Source organism: Corvus moneduloides, chromosome 11 (assembly GCF_009650955.1).
Source record: "Corvus moneduloides isolate bCorMon1 chromosome 11, bCorMon1.pri, whole genome shotgun sequence".
NCBI classification, from domain to species: Eukaryota; Metazoa; Chordata; class Aves; order Passeriformes; family Corvidae; genus Corvus; species Corvus moneduloides.
Genome location: NC_045486.1, coordinates 18,462,685 through 18,475,942, shown reverse-complemented (window position 1 = coordinate 18,475,942; position 13,258 = coordinate 18,462,685). Strand labels below are relative to the sequence as shown.

General features: G+C 40.1%; 1 protein-coding gene across 1 annotated transcript in view; it reads left to right on the top strand.

Annotated features, from left to right (window-relative positions):
- Positions 1-719: 719 nt before the first annotated feature.
- CENPP (centromere protein P) overlaps positions 720-13,258 on the top strand; it is a 112,652-nt gene continuing 100,113 nt past the window's right edge. Inside the window, exons 1-6 of the mRNA XM_032121292.1 lie at positions 720-910; positions 2,066-2,220; positions 2,674-2,819; positions 3,180-3,268; positions 6,099-6,187; positions 11,245-11,341. Coding sequence (XP_031977183.1) covers positions 2,084-2,220; positions 2,674-2,819; positions 3,180-3,268; positions 6,099-6,187; positions 11,245-11,341 — 558 coding nt within the window. The 5' untranslated portion in view covers positions 720-910; positions 2,066-2,083. The remainder of the gene's footprint in view (positions 911-2,065; positions 2,221-2,673; positions 2,820-3,179; positions 3,269-6,098; positions 6,188-11,244; positions 11,342-13,258) is intronic.

Genomic DNA, 13,258 nt, shown 5'->3' with positions numbered 1-13,258 from the left:
TTGACCGGGAAGGGGAAGGAAGGCGCGGCCAGCGCCCCCCGCTCGGGCAGCAGCTGTGGTAGCGCCCAGGCTCGGGGGTTGGCGCGCGGTTCGAACGGCGCGGGGCGCGCGCGCTGCGTCAGAGCGCTCCGACCGCTCCTCGCTCCGTGCCGGGGCCGCCGGGGCCGCGTCAGAGCGCTCCGACCGCTCCTCGCTCCGTGCCGGGGCTGCCGGGGCCGCGTCAGAGCGCTCCGACCGCTCCTCGCTCCGTGCCGGGGCCGCCGGGGCCGCGTCAGAGCGCTCCGACCGCTCCGACCGCTCCTCGCTCCGTGCCGCCGGGGCCGCGTCAGAGCGCTCCGACCGCTCCGACCGCTCCTCGCTCCGTGCCGGGGCCGCCGGGGCCGCGTCAGAGCACTCCGACCGCTCCTCGCTCCGTGCCGGGACTGTCGGGGCCGCGTCAGAGCGCTCCGACCGCTCCTCGCTCCGTGCCGCCGGGGCCGCGTCAGAGCGCTCCGACCGCTCCTCGCTCCGTGCCGGGGCCGCATCAGAGCGCTCCGACCGCTCCTCGCTCCGTGCCGGGGCCGCCGGGGCCGCGTCAGAGCGCTCCGACCGCTCCTCGCTCCGTGCCGGGGCCGCGTCAGAGCGCTCCGACCGCTCCTCGCTCCGTGCCGCCGGGGCCGCGTCAGAGCGCTCCGACCGCTCCGTGCCGGGGCTGCCGGCTGCGCTGCTTGGACACTCCTCCCGCCCTCGCGGCATCTCTGGCACCTGCGAGCCTCGGTGCGGGGCAGCACCGGCTCCTCGGACGAGTCGCGATTTCAGCATCGCCCTGCGAGGTCGGAAGGTCCAGTTCGGTTCTCACAAGCGCTCCAAGGCGCTTCCCAGCTCCTCTTGAGGCAGCGTAACATCAAATAGTCGGGGGTGTAACCGCCAGGTACGTAGAAAAGTGAAAAATGTGCTGTTAATTCACAAATGTTTATAAATATACACGTATATACACACGTATGATATATGACAGGAGGAGCGTTTGTAAAAGTCTTGTTTTGCTTAATTAAAGTGTGGGGTTTTTCTCCCAGATATAAAGCTCTCTGAAGTCATAATTAGTGCCTGAGTCTTCTGCAGTCTAGTGAAATCCTTGAGTTCAAGTAGCTGCACGTAGTTTGTCTTGTGTTGCTGCTGTTAAAAGAGGGACCAGCTGACCTGGAGTAAAGTTCTGGCTGTTTAAATGTTTTTCTTTTCCACACCATAGTCTTTATTATGACCGTGACTTTCTTCACTGTATCCAGTTAAAAAAAATCTGGTGATGACTGGATGATTATTTAATTGCATATACTTCCTTTAGTCACTAAGCAAGTCTTTAATGCAAAGCATACTTTGGATGTTGTTTTCTTATGTGTGTTATAAAGGCACTGTTTCTTACTAAATAAACAAATAAAATCCTATTTCCCTCTCATCCCCTTTTACTGAACCATGTTAGTGTGGAACTTGCACATAGAGTAGGGGTGGTTTAAAACCACACAAAACTAAATGTTGACTTTTTCCTGGTCAAAAGTATTAATACATTAGTTTTGAGCTGCATAATATCTCCCACAGACGTTTGACTGTGTTGTAGCTAGGCTGAATGTCAGATTATTATCTTTCCTGAAAACTGAGGTTTATCTATTTTTTAAATTACTGGTGAAGTGTCTTTGCAATTTGTGTCTTTTTACTGCTGCTCACTCTGAAGGCAGATCGTGTTAGGAACAGTGTTAGGAGCAGCTGTGCCTCGTCTGACCAGGTGAGTCATTAGGTCAATTGGTCAAAGCTGGGTTCAATTTTTATCTCTGATTGCAATTGGTTTTTACCTGTGGAGCAGCTTGTTGTTCTATTACAGCAAATGTAAAACAGCTGGATGTGCTCCTGGATCAAATTAGGACTAATTAAAAAGGTTCTTAAAGCCCCTGACTCCATTAGATCCCTGATTCAGCGTCTGTCTCTGGAGGCTGTGCATTGGTCTGTATCTTAAAACAATTACCTAATGCTTGTATTGTTAAAACATTAATCCCATGTGTGTTTGTTCTGAGAAAAATCCTTATTTTGTTTTATGCAGTAACACTGATCCTGAGAAATGGACAAGAGCATTTATCAAGCTTATGAAGATGAAATCCGGGCACTGGAAAAAGAAATTAGGCTATTGACAGAAAAGTATGAAGATATCCGACAAGAATCCACTTTTTTTTCTGATGAGGAGATACTGAAGTCAATGTATGCCTTTTTCTCATTTGTTACATTAACAGAGTTTCTCTGTCAAAATTGTTTGGGATAAGCTTTTGCCTCTATGTTAGGACTTTCCTTATGTTAGTAAATGTAGACTCAGTGGCTAAAATAAGTCACTTAGATGAGTAAAGGCATCTTGGGGTCCCTTTTGTTGCATGTTTCTCAAAAGGGACGCTTGCATCTCCAGACTTGGTGTAAAAACTGTGTTTACCTGGCAGTGAATGGAAAGAGTTTATGTAAGTTAGAATAGTTTACTGTTTCTAGCAATGCGATCCATCTGAAATTTGACTCCTTGAAAACTGATTTGAGTCTGAAAACTATCAGATCCCATTCCCAATGCCTTTTATTTAATGATATTGCTGTACTGACATGCAAAAACAAGTTATGTCTGGGTATTTTGCCCTTTTGATTTTTTTTTTTTTTTTTTTTTCTCCATTCTAGAAAATCATTCCAGGGAGAAACCAAGGGACAGGAATATCCATCAGACCTGAAAGCTCAACTTGAAAGTCTAGGAACAGATCTCTCATTTTTCATGACACTTACTGGTTTTCAGTTCACAAGCCATTCCAAGAAAACAGTGGAAAAAAGTAAGCAGTTTTGTGCCCTTTACTGAGCATACTGGTTGCAGTTCATCTGCAAACCTATGTTCTACTTCACTGTTAGCAGAAAGACAATTAGATTGTTGATATTTGAAATACAGTAAGATTTGGTTCACTGACAAAACAGTTTCTGAGTAAATGTAGTGTTTTGCTTAGTGGGAAAGTGACAGACTACTATTGCCCTTTGCATGGGGGGAAAGTGGAGTTAGTTGTTGGGGTTTTTAAACATGTTAAACTTCTTTACATGAGGAATTGTATCAGTTGGTACTTTAAATATGATTGGAAGAAATGTAGTAGTCATTGAATAGAAGTGGAATTGATTATTTTGTTAACTTGATTTTATAACAGCTGAAAACAGGACAGTGCAGAAGCACAGATTATCAGGGAAATGTCACTCCCTGTCTTTTCAATTGGAATTCCAGCTTCTTGAAATGCAGGTAAGGGTTAATGTATGTTTGAAAAAAAATCAACTACCAAACAAACAAAACTTCAAGTGGATAAATGTCAGTACTTCCTTTTCCAGCTGAAACCTTTAACTGTTTCATCTAAGCTTCAATGGGTTCTTTTGACTCTTTAACATCTTTGGAACTTTGGAATTCTGCATGCATCCACGCAAGATAGTTCTGAAGGTCTGGTTTAGTGTTCAGCCACAAAATGGTTACCATAGAATGATTTAGGTTGGAAAAAACCTTCAAGATCAAGTCCAGCTATTGAGCCAGCACTGCCAAGTGTCTATCACCCTTCCTTCCCAAAACATGGTCCCTGCAGGATGCTCTTGAAGACTAACACTGAGGTAAAACCCTGAGAGCACTTGGTGTCCCTCAGCTCTGTCAGGTACCTGCTGGGGCCTCATCCTGACCCTGCACAGCTTTCATCCACACAAATCATTCTCCTATAGTCACATATCTTATTCTGGAAACTGGAAAATGCCAAATGTTACGTCTCTGCAAGAAGCTGGGGAAAAGCTAGAACACTACAAACATGAGCAGCTCTTTGTTGGTTTGGTTTTTTTTCCTTTTTTTTTTTTTCCTACATTTGTGTGTGCTTGGTTAATGTGAGTAGTCATTGCAGCACTGCCCACAAGTTACACTAATGATTGCTGGTTTTCTGGGAGGGAGCTCTTTCATAAGACCCTATTCTTAGCACAGAAATTAGGGTGCTAAGCAGAGGAAGACAGCTACTACCCCAGTTTGGAATAGTATTTCTCTAACACTGTTGCACTTTGTAATAGTATTTCTAATATCAGGAAAACTCAATTTTCAGCTCAGCTTTAAAGTTGTTGGCTTTTTGGTTGTTTTGTTTGGGGTTTTTTTTTTAACTTAATGACATGGGACTGAGAGTAAACAGTAAAGATGTCCTTCCTATTCTTTAGAAAAGCCATATTGTTAATTTGGGAATTGAATATTTAGGTAGTCACACATGGATTTTATCCTTTGAAGCTGCAGCAGTTCAGCTGAATGAGCAACCTTTGAAGTCCATTTGTGACTTGAAACTTGTGGTCTTTGTGATGCCTCTTTACATTTGCTTGTATGAAACTGCACTTAGCCTTGAGTGGGGACATGGCCCACACCAATTATGCAGCTTGGTGAGATGAATGTTTCTCTCTCAGCTGCATCTCCTGCGGGATGATGACATCTTTTGGTGTTAGTGGAGCTCAGGGGGGTAACCGCGTGTTAAATTTACCGCCGACGGCATCGGTGCTGCTTAAAGCCATTGCACCACTGTGCGGCAGCACTTGGCTGCCTAATGCCTAAAATTTGGGCTACTTTTGAGTGCTGATGAGGTCCCCATAGTGAGGGAGATAGGGAATTCCAGGTGTATATATACTTTAAAACTCCCACTTCAGTTGTAAAAGTATAATTTTGAGCTAACTTTTTCATGATTTTTTTTTTTCTAAAAATACATTGTATTCCAAATAACTTGCACTAACATTAGCATGAGCAGGGTAGTACACAGTTACAACTAGTTTCACCTGTCATGAGGAGTAAAAGGTGACAGCTGTTTTTGGGAAGTGCCCAGCAGGTTAACAGGTCTGTTGGTATGCAGCAGAAGATTAGGAAGTTTTTTTCACACTGCTACCTGCAGCTTTTTATTCTAGTAGTGAAGTCACAATAGAGTTAACTTAGCTCCATGGTATTAGGTTATTAGAGGAGGATATGGGCAATGGGCTTGAAAATCAGCCAGAACAAGTCTAAGCCTTTTGAGAAAGCAACCACTTTAAAAGTTTCTTTTATGGCAGGAGCTTTCCTTTTAAATCTTTTTATTTGGCCCCACAGTGGCATTTTGGCATGTTAGTAACCCACCCATTGGCAAACCAGTCCCTTCAGAAGGTGGCACATTAGCTTGTGACTGCTGGCAGCTTCTCCACAACTCCATTCCCCTGTTGAGCCTTTTGCTCTAAACCTAAAATGATTTTTCCTGATGTTATTTAGTCCATCCACTGATCTTTGTAGTGCCTTGTTTTGCTTTTCCCATCTTGTGTGATGGCAGTGTTAGCAGGGCTTCTGTCCAGCCAGTTCAGGGGCTGCTGAGATGTGTGTGCAGTTAACTCCAGCCTTCCTCTCTTGCCATTCCCATTTGCTTGTAGTGACTTGGTATTAGAAGTTTAAAGTGAGGCATTTGCTATGGGCTTCAAACCATGATTTTAAGCTTTTTCATTCACTGTCATCTAATCCATTACTTTGATATGTTCAAGAATGCATAGAAAAAAACAATTCTTTTATGGCTTCATTTCCGCTCTTTATCCTTCTTTTCTCATTCTTTAAGAGCTTATTAGTTAATTTAGAATAATTGTATTATCATGCATGTGTTCCTGAGTAAGAGTTACTGTCAAAAGGGACGTGATTTTGAGACAAAACTATAGTCTTTAAAATAAATTTTTTAAGAAAGGAAAACTATCAGATAAAACCTTATATTTGGATTTTCTAGTATATGTGGCAGCTAAAGGTTGTGTTGGAAAATGAGAGGAATCTTGAAGTGGAATTGATGTGAAAGGAAGCAATGAACCTTCCTTTATACATATACATTCTCTATGCTGACAAACTCGGGTATTATTCCAAAAGCATTGTTGTGTGGGTAATAGTGCTACTGTTGAAATGAAAGAAACTGTTCACACGCACAAACTGTAGTTTAAAAGATGCTATTTTAAGGATTGTAGTGCTTAGCAGCATTTATATATACTTTTTTCTACTTTGGATGCAAATAGACACATTTTTGTCTTTGCTAGAGAAATTTCTAAAATATTTTGTTGTTACTTCTGCAATCTAGAACAATGAGAAAGTGTCTGCTGTTGTTAGTGAGCTCAGCATTGTAATGGAATCCAGAGAAGATTCAGATGTGAGCAAGTTTGTGTCAAGGTAAGGTGGAATTTTTTGGTCAAGGAAAGTTATTGTATGGGATATGGGATACTAAATGCAGTACTGAGTTTTCATGTAAATTGCTGGCAGTCATTGTCTTTATGTGATGTGTCCTTAGCCCAACCTAAACACTCCCAATCCTTTATCTGTATCCTGGAGAGAAGATGAATTTGTAACCATCCTTCCAGATCATAAAAGTTATATGCCTTTCATGTTAAGCTGAGCCAGGTTTTGGATTATAATGTGTTTTAGCTGTTTGAAGAGAAAAATAATCTCAGTTATTGCATTTTAATTAATAGAATTGTTCCTCAGATGTGTGAGCTGCAGATGTGCACTGTGGGTAATGCCTAAAGTGCACATCCAGAACCCCTCTCCAGTATTGGCCTGTTTCTGATTCTCAGCTCTCAATTCCATTTCTCTTCTTGGTATCAGAATTTATTTCACTGATATCTTAAAACCAATATAATTTAAAAACATGGAATAGTGTATTTGCACAATGGCTTAAGAAAATTAACATACTGAAACTTAAATGTATGAATGAATGCTGGTTTTCTATTATCTTCTGGAATATGCCAACTTCTTGTGGTAACGTGATGAGTAAATGACCAAATTATTTGTCTGCAGTATTCCACTGGATTCTGCTAGCAGGCTGTTCTGAGAACAAATCTATTATTACTGGGTAGATGATTTAATCTTAGTCCTGTTTTTTAAGTAGTTTCTTTTGGTTTGTATTATTGTTTGGTCTTGGGGAGGGAGAAGGAGGGCCAACAGATGGGTGAAGAGACAGGTCTATTGAGTTACCACAGGCTTCAGTAGTCTGTACTGCAAACTCAAGTTTTCACTTAGTGGCTTTGAGATTGCCATATAAATCTACTAAAGCTACTGGTGTAACTGGGAAGAGTTACACCAGACTGCTCTCACGAAGTGGGATTTAGAAGAGGAAATTGCCCTGTTTAATTCATGGGTATGACATGACAGCAGAAGTGTATTGGAACTTAAGAGTCATACTGGAAAGGAATGTGTTGAAGTAGTGGCAGACTTTATTTCATCCTGGCTGGAGCACTGCTGTCTTGTCTCTGTCTCTTCTCCTTTTTCACCTTGTGCCAGTATTCATAAATAAGCACAAGTTTTCATGAATGATAGAAGATGCCAACAAAGCAAGCAGTGCTTTCCTCTGAGCCTCTCTTTGCACGTGCCATCTGTTGGCGTTGTGTCCCTAGCTACCCTTGCAGCCACGTGGCCAATAGGACCCATGGGGTCATTATGTTGAAAAAATACTTTGGGGGGGTTCCTTGTTCCCCCACAACACTTTCAAATTTCATTTTTCCTGTCTGCCTTGTCCTGGCCACAGTGGGTGCTGCCAAAGGAAGGCAGTGAGGACATGGCTGGGGTGGGGCTGATGCTGACAGTGCCTGTTTGAGAGCACCTCACTGTTCCATTGCCTGATTCTATGATCTCCCTTTAGGGCCTGTTTTCTCAATCCCCTTGCTATGCTAGTCCTCATTTCTTTCTCCAACTTGTCATCTGCTCATGCCCAGTTTCAGACTTTTCCCAGCTTCCCTTTGTTCTTTAGTCTGCTCCTAGAATCTCGATTTTTTTCCCTCTGTTCCTGACCAGCTGAATCTGGTCTCCTGCTATTTCGTTCATTTTCAGCCTCCCTACCAGTTTGTTTTCTTCTTTTGCTTCCTTGGCCCAGTCTTACCAAATCCATTATCTAGTTCTGTTCTGTCTCCTGGCTGGGATTTTTTTTCCTTCTCAGTTTTCTAATTTTTTTTGGCTTTGTTTTTTTTTAATAATGCCTGTCAGAAAATGGTCTTTAAGAGCAGCAGAATTAAAAACTTGGCATTCAGTTCCTGCTTTGGAAGAAAATAGGGGAATTCTAGAACACTTGAGCAACATCTTTTTGAATGAAGCAAAATTCAGCAGTCTGCAGGTACTGCTGCAATATATAAATAAATGGTACATCTCTATATAAAAATTGCCCATCTTTTAAAAGTGGGCATATCTTTATACAATTTCTTAATTATTTTGTGATAATAAGAGATGCATCACAATATTTAGTAGTCTTTTTTTGGATTCTATTTGTGTCCCCTTTGCACCAGTTATCACTTATTTTATACTGTACTAGTGTTGAGAACCACAGCATCTAAGAAAACTCTTTTTCCCTTTTTTTGACTTGACACCCCATTAATTGCTGAGTTCGTTAACCTTTGCATGGATTACTTAGGCAAATGGAGATTTTAAGCAGTATGAAAATTGCTCTTTTTGCTAACTGACTAGTTAGAACCTATAAATCAGAGTGTAGGGTTTGGGAAATACACATTATATTAAATGCTGCATGGTCAAGGTCTCTTGCAAATGAAGGGAAGCAGGACTTCTGCCCCAAGCTTTGAGTCTTTGGTTTTCTGTGCTAATGTAGGAAGTCTTGCATTCTGCAGTGAGTTAAAATAGATAAAGGGACATAATAAAGAAGGTTTAGATACTTCTACAACAGTAAAATTTCTTATATACTCCTGTGTTTTGTTGATGGTATTTTGTGAAAGTGAAAGGGTGTTTGGATGAAGAGCCCGTGCTTTTAACCTGATAGTTACTCTCTGCCTGAATATCTTTTTAGCTGGTTTTGGATGACTTTTCTGCGACATGGATGTTGGCATTGGAGATGGGTGTTTTCTGCTCCAAGTGGATTTTTGTAATGCTAAATTCTTTAGAAATAAAAAAAAAAAGCCTTGAATTTTACCATCCGTTCTCTTAGTACCTTGTTATTTTATACCATGTTTTCTTGGTATTTTAGCCTTTGTTGTAGCTGACTTCAGCAGGAGGAATTAGGCTAATTTGGGCTAATTAGGAATTACTGTTTATGGGTAGATTCAATGCTCTGAGACAGTTCACTGAACTGGTGCTCTTCTGCAGTCTCTTACTCCTTTGCCAATATGGATTTACATACGGCTGTTCTTGGCAACAGATTCCTCCTTCTAAACCACTGGATTCCATTTTCTATCTTGAATTTAGCCACTGCTATGTGAGAAAAGTACATACTCAGATATTTTGATTGAGTAAGTTCTGCATTTGAAACTAGTTCTTTGAGCTTCTAGCCAAAACTTTGTTTCTATTAATGATCTAGCCTTGAAAATTTTCATTTGCTGCATCACCTAAAAACGATTTTGAGGCAAAAAAAAGAAATAAACTGAAGACAATGCTAAAACAAGGTCACAATGTTTGAGATTATATTTTAAATAGCATAAAAGTGGATATTTATAAAAATTGCCAAGTTTTTCAAAAATAATTTCAAGTATGTAGTTTAGTACCAAAGCTTTGTGTTGCCCTGCTCCACGTGTGGAGGTTGAAAAAGCCCAGTGCAGTTTGTGTGGAATCCATTCTCCAGCCATGGAGAGGTGGGCAGTTGTTACCGAGTCTCCACAGTTCCTATAGAATGTGTACATTTCAACATGTACCATTCCAAGTTATGGTTAAAAACAGCTCCCAGACCAGAGCTAACGAGCTTTTGTAAATCAGTGTGTCTGTGTCCTTCCAGGGACTCACTTTTCCCAGTGCTGCCAGAATTTTTTTCTTCTTGGCCTGATTTTGTTGGCAGCTGTGACTACTGTGGTAACTTCCTTTAATGATGCTGTTCTTTCCAGGCTAGGATAAAACTTGTTTGGCTTTTCTTTTACATTTTCAATATCTGAATGACCTTAATGTATATTTTTCCAGTTTGTTTGTGTAACATGTTAAGGTTTGCTGTTCTATTTATTAAATAGAGCTGGATTGGAGGCACAGTTTTCCCTGGAAAGGCTGAAGTGACTTGGTAATACACTATTACAGCCATTCTGTGAATGCCTCAAGTCTCTGCTCTCAGCTGTTCTGAAAATCCAAAAAGAACAGCTAAGCTCAAACAGAAAGGATGTTTAAAGTCAAATTTACATTAGACTTTAAGTTCTCTAACTTTCTGAAATATTCCTAAGTATCAGTCAGGTATCTTCCTCAGTCAGATTTTGTAAACTTGTAAAATCCTGTATTAGGAACCAAAATAAATATTTGTACTTTCAAAGCAGTGCTTGCCAGGAGTGTTTTGATGATGGCTAATAGCCTGCTTCCTTTGACTGTGGCTTCATTTCAACAATGACATGAAGCCTTTCACCCTCATGGTTAAATAAGTCATGTTACTTCAGGTATTCTGACGTGGTTTTTGTGGAGTTTTGCATCCTTTGTGTTCTGGCTGCATTTTAGTGAAAACTGCACACCCTTTATGAGCTTTTTTCCTCCTTTCCCTATCAATCCTGGATGGATGGTTGGCTGCCTGCCAGTTTGTCACCTTCTATTGTCACTTTTCCTTTATCCATCCTGATCCTTACTTTACTAGAAATTTGAAAAATAAATGTTTATATTTATCTTTCCCTCCCACTCTCCCCCCAACATAAGAAGGACATGGACCTGTTGGAGCAGGTCCAGAGGAGTGTGAGGAAGATGTTCAGAGGGCTGGAGCTCCCCTGCTCTGGAGACAAGATCAAATCAAGATTTAACTGTCTAACAAAAGTTTTGGGTTGAATACCCTGTGTGATCAGGCCTCCTTGCCTCCTGAAGCTGCAAGGTTAATCTTGAAAAGCTGAATGTCATGTGGGCAGAGGCAGATAACATCACGGAAAGAGCTGCTTAGGTTAGGACAAAGATTTTGGGAATATTTGAAAGTTAGCGATGCAATTTGGGAAATCTTAGTAGTTTTGCTGGTTCAGGTTTTACTGTGCAACATCTTAAAATTTATTTAGAAAAGGAGTTGAACAAGAATAAAATCAAAGTAAGATTTTGCGGGTGATGACTTTGTTCCCACGTTTTACACGTAAGACTAACAGTATAAATGCTGGTTTAGGAATGTGTTCTTCAACTTCTTTTACAATCATTACACGACAGCTTTTTTTCAGCTTTGTCATTATTATTTTGGGTGATTTCTGATTTCATATTCAAACAATACTAATCAAATTAAGAAAAAAGTGGAAATTTTAGGCTATTGAATTGATGCATCCCATTAAGACTGGGTTAATCAATATATTTTTGTTTTATAGCACTGAAGAACATGGAAATCTTCTAACATTTTTCAGAAGCCTTTCAGCCTATGCTGAGTGGTATGAACATCGCAGACGTACCTTCCTGCATTTCAAGGTAGTGTCTATCAAGCCTTTATTTATTGGTACAATATTCATTGCTTTAAGTAGCTCATGAAGGCAAAGCAGTGGAGGTGAAACTGTCTTTAGCAAAATATGGGATCTTAATTTTGTGTGTGGTGGTGAAGAGAATATGAGCTCAAGATTTGTGCTGTGTTCAAGGGGCTGTTGAGCAGCACTTGCCGTGTTCCTCATGGGTGGAGGAAGATAAATCTGTGCCTTTCTGCAAAGGGAGTAAGACAGTTTGCTTTGGTATTATATTTTATTTTGATTTTAGAAAAAAAAGGGAAAAAGAAGAAATTAAAAGAAAATAACACTTGTAGTCTTTGGCATGTAAATGTTGGTTTTGAAGGATTAGATCTGTTTCTCTTGAAGATGTGTCAGCATGTGTTTGGGCGACAGCACTTGCAGATCTGGAGTGTTTTTCTTGTATGGGAAATAAACTGTTCCTCCCTCCTAACTGGAACTGTAGTATTTGAACTTAGTTTTAAATTATTGGTATTTGGCTTGTTTGTTTTGGCTGTGTGCTGGTTTTAAGATAAACAACTAATCCTTGGAGTAAAAATACTACAGTCTTACAGACACAAAACATCTTACATGATGCGTTATGTTAGAGGAGGATGTTTAGCTGGTTAATCATTTGTGGTTTCTTAACTGAGTTTTATTTACCTCAGGAATTTATTGCATTAAACTCGACACCATCTTTACTTTTCAGCTGTAATATCAAGTGGGAACTGCATTGTTTCCTATTTCTTGATCTTTTAGGCCTTTGGGTTCTGTGCCAGATGATTCAATTTCTATTGTCCAATCAACCAAAGTAGAAAGAAAGTGTTCTATTTTCTGATAATGTTAAAAAATAATCCAGTTCTTAGCTGAGCAATGAACTGGCATTGCCTAATCCTGCTGGCTTTTGTATAAGGGCTTTTCTTTAATCCCTCCATAGAAAAGGTAGAGCACCAAGAGCTTTACGGCTTTGTGATTGTTTTTTTTTCCAGCTTCACTTGATGTTCTCCACATGGCAGTGACTGTGGTTTCTGGGACAGTGATTTGGTGAATTGTTGTAAATATTTCTCATTTTAAGATATAACAAAAGAAGAAAAAAATACAAAGGAGATAGGTTTGGAGACAATTTTTAAGTTGTTGTTATATAAGCAGTTTTTAAAAGTATTTGTTCAGATGTTGGGTAGAAGCAATGAAATTATCTACTGATTGCTAAAAAGATGTGTGAAGATAATTCACTGAAGACATATTACAAATTTGTCAGTATTACAAATGTTCTTTCTAGAGGTATTTTTATTTCCATGGACAAAGAGTAGGATGAAGTTGAAAGGCAAACAGATTTGGGAGAATATTTACCAAATATGACTGACTCTGTGCTTATGAAGAGTATTTTAGGCCTTCTTATTTCTGCTAGCATTACTAATCATTTCACTTAGAAATGGAAGACATTTTCAGGTAAGAGAATTGATAAAAGGGTTCAAAGATCAAATCTGACAATTCAAATAACTTGATTGCCAAGGAGAATGTGTATTTGTAATTTAATAGTTAGTAATTTGTGTGAAAGCAATTAGACGTATGTTGTTAATATATGCATAAAAACAACTCCAGAGTCTATCCTGTTAATATTACACAACATTGTAAAGGAGTCTGTAAGCTTTATATTTATTTTTTCCCCCCTACCTCTAGACTACAAGTATATAGGCAGATAACTCTACCCTGTTTTGGAGAGAAGACTATTTGTGGTGGAGTCTTGAGTTTATAGCTTTTCTATTCATCTGTTATTTAAAAGAAAATTGCCGAGGCTTCAGTGTAGAAATAAAATAGTTTCTGATACTTTCCTCAGAGTGTAGTATAAAAACACTAAGGGTAGGTTATTTTTTCTTTCCTGTTTTGGTACTTGAGAAGAAAAGAATAA